This window comes from Quercus lobata, chromosome 1 (assembly GCF_001633185.2).
Source record: "Quercus lobata isolate SW786 chromosome 1, ValleyOak3.0 Primary Assembly, whole genome shotgun sequence".
Lineage (NCBI taxonomy): Eukaryota > Viridiplantae > Streptophyta > Magnoliopsida > Fagales > Fagaceae > Quercus > Quercus lobata.
Window position 1 is genome coordinate 15178412 of NC_044904.1, and position 11873 is coordinate 15190284.

The 11873-nt window shown below is 35.1% G+C and overlaps 1 protein-coding gene across 1 annotated transcript; it reads left to right on the forward strand.

The window, feature by feature from the left end:
- The first annotated feature begins 842 nt into the window (after positions 1–842).
- LOC115980490 (protein DCL homolog, chloroplastic-like) lies at positions 843–9367 on the forward strand. Its single transcript, XM_031102733.1, has 3 exons — positions 843–1242; positions 5278–5392; positions 8956–9367. Exons 1-3 carry the CDS (start codon positions 929–931, stop codon positions 9124–9126), a joined length of 600 nt encoding a protein of 199 aa, XP_030958593.1. The 5' UTR covers positions 843–928; the 3' UTR covers positions 9127–9367.
- The last annotated feature ends 2506 nt before the right edge of the window (positions 9368–11873 follow it).

Genomic DNA, 11873 nt, shown 5'->3' on the forward strand with positions numbered 1-11873 from the left:
TGGGTTTGTGTTTTGGGGGAGTAAAGGGGTGAAGGGGAAATGGGAAAAGAGAAAATGATGGGGAATGAGTTCTGTGGGTAGGCTTAACAGAAGGGTCTGACCAATTTATAGGTATGGGTCCCACAAAAAAGTAGAAAAATTTGAGTAATAAGAAGCTGAGTGAAGTGTGCCAAACAGGTGGGTATAAGAAATTGGGGTATTTTAAGTGACGAGTAATGAGTAGCGAAAATTGAGTGAGAAGTGATAAAAAAAAACCAAACAGCCCCTTAGTGAATTCCAATTATTATCAGGAGTGGACACCAAGATGAAATTTTCTAAAAAAAAAAATGAAAAAGAAAAAAGAAGAAAGGAAAATAGACATAGTTATGAGAAGGAAAATAAAAACAAGTCAAAACTCAAAAGTAGGCCATGGTAATTTTGGAAAACCAAAACAACGGTGGCTTCTCCATATACCAGCAAAATTTGCCAAATAGTAGCTTTTTAGAAAAACTTTTGGTACATAGCATCTAGATGAAATATTTTAGTAAATTGGATTATTTTTGAACTCAAGATTAATAAACTCGAGTTCCAACCCATTCCCTCTTAGATGAAGTCTGACATGGACCAAAAAAAAAAAAACATGGAACTCGAGTTTAGGAAACTCAAATTCCATTTGTAGAAAAGTCGAGTTCCTTGGAACTCGAGTTCCACTTTATTAAAAATAGAAATAAAACAGTCTAATTTACTAAAATGTTTCCTCCATGTGTTTTTTTGCTAATATTTTTCCAAAAGGGCGCTGTTCTACAAATTTTGCCCCATATACCCTATCCGGCAAAAAAAATTCCCACCTCTGACCTCACTCTCAAACTCACGCTTACACTAACACACAGACACGCTCACTCACTTCACTACCATGATCAATAACAATAAAACACTCCCCTATACCTAAATGGCCGCACCTTTGCTTTTCAGAGCCATTCCACTTCTCAGCCTCCGGCTGCACCACCACCGCCTAGCCGCTTCTATTTTCGCGCCGACGCGGCGGCCATGGTGCAGCGCCGCCGAGCCGAGTCGGAGCGAAGAGAATTTATCCTCTGCGGACAACACCACCGCCGCGCGGAAAGCCAGGGATTCACAAAGTTCCATGTACCACCATCGGTGGGACGACGCTGAGTATCGCAAGTGGAAAGATAAAGAGAACGAGATTCTCAGTGATATCGAGCCCATCTCTTCTCTTACCAAAGAGATTCTTCACTCTAACAGGTTAGTCTTAGTCACTCTCAGTCTATGCCCTAATTTTTTGTTATTACTGCGTTTGGCTGCCGAGAAAATGTAGGAAAAGAAAGTGAGACTTGCTTCAAGTGAAAATGATACTGCCATATGATAATTGATATAATTGAGAAAAAAAAATTATAGTTGTTGAAATAAATCAATTGAATAAATTTTTAATTTTCTAATGGTTTAAGCTTTTGAGACGAGCCGTAGTTTATCATGGTATTAGAGAAGTGTTAAAATAATGGTTAAATGGTGAATTTACCGTTTTGCTTTTGGGACAAGTTATAGTTTATCAACAGGTTTCACTAGTTTCCCTTGTATTTAGCTAGGGGTAGAACTTGGACTCGTGAATTGTGAATTTGTGATTGCCTTGGTAGTGGGAGAGAGTGAGTGTTTATCTAACTTAGTTGCCGGAACATAAGGCATGAGTTTGTAACTTTCAAGTAAAGAGAGAGGGACTATTCTTAGTGCCTTCATAGATACAGATACATTCATTTATGTTTCCTTTTGCAGTCCTATCATCAAGAATTGAGAAATTAGTAGAATAGTCCCAAGTTAGCGAGAAACGCCTCTAGTTTTCAATATGTATGTTTACTAGTTCATGGGGTGGCATTTGCTTTCTCGCTTTCCTACTAATGAAGGAAAGTTAAGCGGAGGGTTTTTGTGGTATCACTGGGTACTGAGGACTAGCCGGAGACCTTGATAGAGAGTTGAGGAATTTACTTTATAGAGGCTGTCTACTAGAATTATAGATACAATATTATTGGGATTGCTAATAAATAGTAATAAATGTGCCGTGAGAAATGAGCAAATTTGGTTTGAGGCTAGAAATACACTTCTCTAAGAATAAGGTCACCAATTAATTCTAGCGAGCAATTCGATGAATGGCTCAGATGATTGTTCACTGAGGCACTGGAGAAATGCTGTATCAGAGCAGATATATCGGTCATTAAGTGATGATGAAGGTGGTATACAGGGGTGCATTCGGGAGGCGCTTGTTATTAATCCTGAAATTGATTGTATGATGACAGAACCTGACCATTATAGTGAAGATAGGTGCAAATATTCACAAACTGGGTGGATGTCTGATGGATCTCAGAAAGCAGCTAATGGCCATGCTGGCATTATATCTAGTGGATATTTAAACGAATCAAATCATTATACTATAACCGGTTAGTGTCAGCATGTTTTTCTGAATGTTTTAATTTCAGACAAGTTCAGCTCACTCTGCAAGCTAGTATTTGAGAATTTCCAAGGCATCAAAGCTGACCTTTTTTACTTAAGTACCATAAACACAAGAATGCACTTGCAGGCATTCTGGAGGTAAGGCAGATGGAAGGGATTGTTTAGTAAGTGATTCATGTGAGGAGATGTACCACGTGTCCTGCAGTGAGCCTGCTGTGATAGAGATTCCCCCCCAGAAGCTGCTATTGTGCCAGTTGCACTGCTTGGGGTTTTAGATCACCCAATATAAATTGTGTGGTGGTTGAGAGGTTGAATGCCCCCAATACCCCAAGTAATGGAAATGATGATGGAATTTCACCTAGAAATGAAGAAACACCTATTGAATTGGAAGAGAATTCAAATTGTAGTATTGATGATGGACTTCAATTATCAAAAAGTGGCAAAAACTATCCCTGTAAAATTTGTGGAAGCAATATAGTAGATGGTGAAAAGTTGAAGATTTTTAGCCACTCTGTACACCCAAATGAATACTACCATGCAAGGTGCTTGGCAAATAAGCAATTAAAATCATATGGTCCCTTTTGGTACTGCCCTTCTTGTCTGTGCAGAGTTTGCCTCATGGATCAGGATGATGAAAAGATTGTTTGCCTCTTGGATTTATTGCCAAATAACTAATAAGCTATTGCAAAGGGGTGGAACCACATAGTGGCTCCTCAAGGTAAGGCACCTAAGATTGTGTGGAGATAACACCAAGCATGGGAAAAGATAGAAAGTTAGGAAGCATGGACACTTCATTTAGGGTGTTGCACCCGTGTTTTATTAGTGTTATATCTGTGTCATATTGGTGTCGTATCAGCCATTTCATGTTGTAATTTTTCAAAAATTGCTTGTGTCACCATGTTGTACCCGTGTCTGTACCCGTATCCATGTCCATGTCAGTGCTTCCTAGATAGAAATCCTAGGATTCAACACCTATGATTGCTTAGTAAACACCAAACCTTTTGATAAATTCAAATAATTAATTTTATTATTCAAGCAAACCATAACACTAATGAATTTAAGGGCCTTTAAATAGGGAAGAATGGTAACTTTCATGGAAATAAATTTGTAAACCAACTAGGAAAGGAAATAACTTTTAACCTACTACATAAAATCAAATAAAAATTAAATCATAGAAATTAAGTAAGTTCCAATAAATCAATTGAGGCCAAACTGGCAGCGGGTCTACATCATCCAGCCATGGCCCATGAGATCGGAGGGCCTAGACTGCCGAACAGCACTTTAGATCAGAACCTAGACTGCCGAACAACAGTAAAAGCTTGTATCTTGGCGTTTGATTCCTTCGTCAAGTGCCAATTGGCACTCCTTTGTCAGATTTAGCTGAAATTTGCATGGTAGCTCCCTTTTAATCCTATGCACATGAATCAACATTGATTGGTCGAACTTCGGCAGTTGGATGTGAATAAGATTGAGTTGGTTAGTTAGGCCTAGCATGTTAATCACATTAAACACATTTTGAATTTCTATTAAACGCATGCTAAATTCCTATAAGCACATGGGAAATAGAGGACCAACCCTATGGAGTCATGTGGGCCAATGAGATGAGGTTATGGTTCTATATACTGTCAAATTGTAATCACATTCCTATCACTGGAAAAGATTGTGCTTGCAAGAAGAGACTCCCTTAAAGAAGTCTCATCTTGGAGTTTGTTGTCTACTGTTCAGTTGTTCCCCATTTGGACCCCCCCAAGTTTAAAATCCTAGCTACCCTTTCTTTAGAAAGTAGGAACATAAAATTGAGCCTTTGATCCTTTTTTGACACAGTTGTGTTGATCTATATTTTTCTAATTTCATTGAATAAAGGGTGATACTTCTGTCACAAACAGTTGACTAAGTAGTTAACAATGTTTATATATTTAGAGACTTTGCAAGTTGTCCTCAAAACCTTGGGTTGGGGGGACATGATATTATTTTTGAAAAGGGACCTTCTTCTAAGTAAGAGCATGGAAGGGTTTATTCAAAACCTAGGGAGAATCAACGGTCACAAGTTCTGCTCCCTGCCTATAGCTACACCCTTTGAACCAGTAGGACTGATGCTTTCATGGCTTGACACTTGCAACCTTGCACACACTTCATATTATTAGATTATTGTTGGTGTGGTGAAACATCTCTTGCAGTCAGCTATCCTGAATTGTGAGGGTGACAATGCACACTTTACAAATTCAAGTTGATATCAACTTAGAATAAGTTCTAGATGATGGTTTTCTTTTATCTGGGACAAAAAGTAAAATGAATAATATAATAATTGTAATGCCTTCATTTTTATAAGGTGTCATTTTAAATAGCTCAATAAATAATGTTATTGTTTTTCTATATAAAATGGATTGATGTAGAAAGACAATAAAATAATAATTGTGATGTGTTCACTTTAATAAGGTGCCATTTTAACTAATTTATTTAATCTCTTTTTTTGTGATATATAAAATAAAATATATAGAGAAATTATTTAAAATCAATAATTATTCATTTTTATATAAATGCATGGATAAAAATAAAATCATAAAGTAAGAGTGATGTGTTTACTTTTATTAAATGTCATATTTACGATTAATTTAATTGATAATTTTTTTCTTATGTAACAATAGAAAATATTACTTCTTATATACTATTGAAAAATTTATTTTTTTGAAATGACAATTCTTTTTGAAACTTTTTATATAACAATAGAAAATATTACTTCTTATATACTATTGAAACTTTTTCCAATTCTAAGTCTGTTTATGCAATTTCCGTGGATCATAAAACTCTTCTCTATCTGACTGATTTAGTTTTTGCTAGGTATTTGGATGGGGAACGTCTAACAGCTGAAGACGAGAAAGCTGTGGTGGAGAAGCTTCTTGCTTATCATCCACATTCTGAAGATAAAATTGGATGTGGACTTGATTCTATTATGGTAAGTTTTTTTGTGCGTAGTTTTTCATAGAATTTTTAGGTTTATGTAGCTAACCAATTCTAATTGTTTTGGTCTAACTTCTGTTATTCGCTTAGTTGATTTGCTATCGAAATTTGCAACTTTACCTAGTCACTCACATCATTATTTTTAACTTCTTCTTGACCAACTTACAAACTGAATTGCAGAAAGAAACTTATCTTTTAAAAAAAAGGAACAAAATCCATCAAGAGAGCACTAAAATGTGTATCTCTCTTAGTTTTCTCATTGGACTATATTCTTTTTTTTATATCATATGCCAAGTGCTACATGGCTATTTGCTGAATTTCATCCCACATTTTGGACTCAATTTTCCTTAATCCTTATAGCAACTTTCACTTGAGCTACTGCTAATGTTGGTTTTTGTCATTTTTGATCTATCCATCTTAGTTGTTTCTCTCTTCTTGTTGTGAAGTGGTCCAAGTGATAAAACATTTGTGTAACAATATATCAATCTATAATTGTGCTGATAACGCTGTTTGATTCAGTGGTAGTATCACTCTCAGATAGACTATATTGATTCTCCCAAGCTCCACAACTTGCTTTAATTTCACATGTTGTAAATCTAAATATTACCTGTACAATACTGTGCACAAACTGGTTGGATAGAATGGCACAAAAGAATACATGTGGCCAACCCTAATTGGTTGATGAGGATCTAAGAGCCTTCCCCAATTAATTGGGATTAAGGCTTACTTGAGTTGAGGCTGTGCCCAAATTGCATGGGATTGTAGGCATTTGCGTTGTAACCATCCTATGATGTACACATTTCTTTGACGAAATAGGCTTTCAACTTTTTAGCATCATTAATATTGTGAAATCCACCCCATATTGATACAGAGTTTCAGAATGTTTTGATGAATAACTTGCAACAGAGGAACAATATATGCATTATTGTCTCTTTGCACATGCATATTTGGTAATATAGTAGCCTCTAATAACACCATCCTCCATGGGTGTATTTTTAGGATATTGATGGGAAATTTATTTACGATACAGTTTTTTGTCTCAAATGTATAGCATTAATTTGAAAATGCCTTTTCCATTGAATGTATTGTACGTTAATTAATTTTTATTCATTACCAATATAATTAGTTAGTATTTTTAATAACTGGAACTAATGACAACATAAGATCCCTTAAACCTAATACAATTATGAAAGCAAAACTTTCCGTAATGGATTTGATATTTGGAGTTCCATCCATATATTTACTTCACAGCTTTATTGTTTTAATGCATTTAAATTTCTAAAAAAAGGAGGAAGCAGAATTGGTCAGATTTCTACAATTAAAACAAAATACTCTAGAGGGTAATATGGGAACTGGGAAGCACACAGTTTTTAGGGGAAATCACTTAGAATGGAACAAAGTTTGTATCCTATTTCAATTAGGTCCCAGGGTTTTAATTTTTTCAACTGAAGTCCCCAACTTATGGAGTTTCAATTTGAAGCCTCTTTCTATCTCAGTTATTCATTTCCATTCTTCTGGACTGTAATGAATCAGAGAAAAACATGAAATCGTTGATAAAACTTTATGTTTTGCCCAGATAACCAGCTTTTATTTTCTTGCATAAAGGATTCATTTTCGCTTTCTCACTCTAGGGGAAGCTTTCTTTCTCTATCCTCTGTTCAGTGGTTGCTGAAATGGTTTATGAACAGGCCCTCGGTGAAATGTAGTGTTTTATTAATGGTTTCCCACTTTTCTTTGCTCTTTTATTACTTAGAAGTTAGAACTACGGAGACAAATATGGAATGGATGGAAGCTTCAAATTGAAACAATTTCTTAAATTTGGATTTTTGATTGACAAAATTAAAAACCTGGGACCTAATATGAAACATGTTGTAAACTCAAACTCTGGAGTTTTTATGTGATTTCCCTAATGTTTTAACTTCTTAAGAAAAAGAATTTTTAAAGCAAAGAGTAATGTTTTTCACTTTTTCCCCTTACAATAAGTGTGGAGGGGAGTTTGAACTCAGATTCTCCTCATTAGGAGAATTGGGCAATGCCACTAAGCTATAAAAGCTCTTGGGCTAATTATTGGTAAGATACACATGCACTTGATGGATCTTTTGAAACCAATGCTTCACTCTCTACTTGTCCTTACAAGGAGAGGAGGTGCTATATGGGCTAAAACTCATTGGCAGACTAATTTCACATAAAATTATAACAAATTTTATTTGGTTCTTATAGGAAAAATAGGCCTTTTTGGTACTTTTCCCAATGAGGAACTTTTTATTTTTTATAGAATTTGATTTTTATAAGTGCCAGGTGCCATTTGGGCTAAAACTCATTGGCAGACCAAGTTTTCACATAAAACTATAATAAACTTAATTGGTTCTTGTAGGAAAGATACGCCTTTTTTGTACTTTTCCCAACAAGGAAATTTTTAAATAAATAATAATAATAATAATTCAACTTTTACAAGTGGGGAATGGGGATTTGAGCCTTAGTTCTCCTTATAAAGAATACTAAACAATATCACTGAGCTACAAGGCTCCTGGAAAAAATTGGAGTGATTCACCTATGTTTTTGGATTTTTTTAGTACTTATTTTGTTAGTAAATTTCCTGTCTTTTTGCCCCTTGAGTTGTGGAGTGACTCATCAAGGCTTGAGTAACAAGTGATGTTCCTTGTCAACAAGTTCATATAACATTTTTAGGATATGCATGCCAGAAGTTGCAACAAAAAGTGATTAGAGGCTGGAAGCTAAGAAGTAGGTGCTTATGATTGCATTTGTTTAATATCTGATGCCTCAAAGGCTGCCAAAGCATTATTGTTGAAACATCAAAAAATTTGGGGTTTTTCCTAGTCTAGTTAAATGGTGAAGTATGATTTTTGCAATGATATTTCAAGCAGTCTATGTTTTGATTCTTGCCTGTCATTTCTTCATTTGGGGTCCCAAAACTTTGAAAACACAATTCATGGTGTGTTTAGCGTTATCAACACATCAATGAGACTGAAAATGATTGAGAAAGTTGAATGGGCTGTATAATTTTCTCAAGTTCACATTTCTCAAGCAATTGAGGAACAGGTAGGTTGTTTTGTTTATATCTCAGCATGGTTCTTCATCCTTGACTTTTGGGGGTTTACTTTGAATCCTTGAAAAAAAAACTTTTATTCTTTGTCCCTTTCATTTGAAATGAATAACCAAAAGAAAGCAATTGATGTTACGTCCTGTCTAATGGGCTCTTGTTGGGTTTTATCTTCATATTTACGTTTTGCCTTGGGGATAGGATGTTTGGCCCGCACATAGTTGGCGTGTAGATAAATGTATATTACCTTTGACTGGCGCCACTTTTTTACCTCCCATTTCTTTGTCACATGGAAACCTCTTATCATTTTTCTTTATTTTCCATCCAAACTTTTTCTAACATTTGATTTTTGATTTGATATTAACAGAATTTATTACTGTTTAATATGTGCATGAGCTGATTCTGTAGCTTATAATTATCATATTATTATCTTTAATGTAGCTTTTATGTTATACTATGAGATCAAACTAACTGGGTATTGGCTAATGTTGTTGAAGGTTGACCGGCATCCCCAATTTAAACGGTCAAGATGCCTCTTTGTCGTAAGAACTGATGGTGGATGGATAGACTTCTCATATCAAAAGTGTCTTCGAGCATACATTCGAGATAAGTACCCATCCCATTCGGAGAGGTTCATTAAGGAACATTTCAAGCGTGGTAGTGGTTAATTTGTATTAGTCTTGAGGCTTTTTTTACAATTTTGGTATCACTAGAGATGATCTTGATATGTTTATTTAATTTTCTTCTTCTTCTTATGGGGCATAAGAACTTTCACATTGGTTTCAGTTTACCTATATATATATATAGCCTAGAGTTGCTAATTGTCAATGCGGTAGATAATCCTTGATTGGCACTTAAAGTTTGTTTTCAAATGAAGACAGAAAAAATGATTGAGGTGAAGTTCACTTTTTTGACTTGCATCTCTTTTTGGCTTTTGCAGTTTGATTTATTGTAGGAATAAGCTTTCTGTAAGAGTCCTAGGACCCCGCGTGTTAAGTTGTAGCAAGTATTGTTTAATTTTTTTATTGTCAGAACCAAATTATGTCCTTAAAGCTTGTTTTTTTTTTTTTATAAATATTTTGTTGCTTTTCTCTCTTTTTGGCTAAGACTTTGGAGCATGTTTCATAACATTATGGCTCTCTCACAGGTAAATGATTTTTCATTGTTTGGAGCTTAATCAGAGGATACTGATAGTGGTGATTTAGTGATATGGGTACCATTTATAAGTTATTTTTGCAGTTAACAAGGATTATGGGCCCTCACACTAAAGAAATTTCCGGGTAAATCAGGTAGATTTTTTTAGATTTTCATGTGACAGTCTATAATCTAAGTCTTGGCTTCTCATTTCCCTGTGCTCATGTGATCTTGTGTCTTAAGCCTCTTAACTGACTTATTAATATGGGCCACATCAAATTTTGACAATCGGTGTTAGTTGAAAATTTTCTCTTTAAAGATGGGACGCATGGAAACGATAGCAAACCACTTTATCTTGTTTAATAGCTAAAGAATTGCTTGGACCACTAGGGAAATGGTCTTGGCCAATGAGTCTTCAAATTGAATTGAAAAGGAATTGAAATTCATGATTTGGACAAGGTTAGCTATACTGATTAGTTAATTTTTTCGAGCTACAGAGTGGTCCTAGAAAAGCAAAAATTCTGAGAGTGGTTGTGTGTGTGGGCTGGTGTGGTCAAAAGAGTAAAGCGCAGCTGGTTGTGCTGTCCAGTAGGGATTCCTATAGTAGGCATTGATAAGTCAAATGCGGTGGGAAAGTCTGAAAGAGTGAAAAGTATCTTTAGTTGAATCTGAAATGTCCGAATATATGTGCTTAGTTTTCAAGACATTAAAACATCTTTCCTTTCTGAATGTTGGTTTGTAGTGGTCAATGTATTTTCTGTGAGTAGAAAATACTGTCCAAAAGTAACTAATCCGGAAAAAGGAAAACAAAAATTCAGAAATATCTAATGTTAGGGTTAAGCTTCCATCCAGTGTTAAGTTTCAATCCATTATTCCAATGCATTAGATACGAAACACAAAATGTCCGTGCCAAATCCGTTTAAGTGTGGGTTTGCATTTTCAACCCAAGAAGCTAGTGCATTGGATACGAAATACAAAATGTCCATGCCAAATCTGTTTAAAAAAAGGGCTTGTATTTTCAACCCAAGAAACTAGTGCATTGGATACGAAATACAAAATGTCCGTGCCAAATCTGTTTAAAAAAGGGCTTGTATTTTCAACCCAAGAAGCCAGGGCATTGGATACGAAACACAAAATGTCCGTGCCAAATTTGTTTAAGAAAGGGCTTGCAATTTCAACTCAAGAAGCCTTGATGACTGACGCGACTTACTATTGTTTAATTTTGAGTTTGTTGGGTGTTTGATTTGTAAATCAAATAATAGTAATTCATTGATCTTTTGATAAGCATTATAGCTGTAATTAATGGCGCTCACCTTGTCAATCTAACTTGGTATAATACATTAATTACTCTATTGTTTATAGATGGGGGCTTTGCTAGAGAAGAGCCTAAATACTTCACTCCAGTCGTAGTTTCATGCTCTCTTTCTCTCATTGATGAGTTGCAATATGCCCATTTGTGGCTAGAAAGTCTAGTCTAGTAATTGCTTGTTCTATGTAGATCCCTAAGATATTTTCGAATATGACAGCTTTTTGACTACAAACGTAGGTGACTTTTATGTAGCTAGTAATTCTACTCAACTAATTGCATGCTCTGTTGTCCGTCGAGCGTCGTAACTTATACGACAGTTTGGACTACAATCAATGGTGGCTTTTATGTAAAGGGCCGCTAGTATTTTCATGTTGTTCAAATTGTGAATTCTCAAAAGTTTGAATTTTCAATCTTGGTGCATTGCTGTCTGTGAATTAGTTGGCAATAGATGCACACGGAAGAAAAGTTAGTGCCCGACCGTGGACTATTTAACCAGAGTGTCTACAAAAACCAACAAAAAAATAACTGGCCAATAATATTACTATAATCATTGTCATTTTGTGGAATCATATCCTTTAAAATGAATATAATAACCATGCAAGATTATCAAACAGTGAAAAAGGAGAAGCATTACTAGATTAGGAAGATCTAAAACAGTGACATCCCAACCACATTAGGCTTTTTAACATTATGCTATTTTAGTCAACTGCCAGAACATTCTCAAGTCTCAACTACAAAGTTCATCGACCCTAACCCTTACTTGACATTGGAACAAAGTAAGATTTAAAAAAAAAGAAAAAAAAAAAGAAGAAAAATACAAATTGGTCAGCATAGAAGGAAATAAAAATTGTAATCTTCTTATAGGAGCCACTTTTTAGAGTAGCAAGTAGCAACCATCATATCATCTCATCTCTTCGAATACTTCCACCATTAAAGAAAGAAAAAATAATTGACCTTGGTATTCATATCCTA

Bases quoted from the DNA above. Each gene is read 5' to 3' on its own strand.
- LOC115980490 (XM_031102733.1), top strand. From the start codon at position 929: ATGGCCGCACCTTTGCTTTTCAGAGCCATTCCACTTCTCAGCCTCCGG. The intron at 1,243-5,277 runs GTTAGTCTTAGT...AGTTTTTGCTAG, and splicing joins GAGATTCTTCACTCTAACAG to GTATTTGGATGGGGAACGTC. The intron at 5,393-8,955 runs GTAAGTTTTTTT...ATGTTGTTGAAG, and splicing joins GTGGACTTGATTCTATTATG to GTTGACCGGCATCCCCAATT.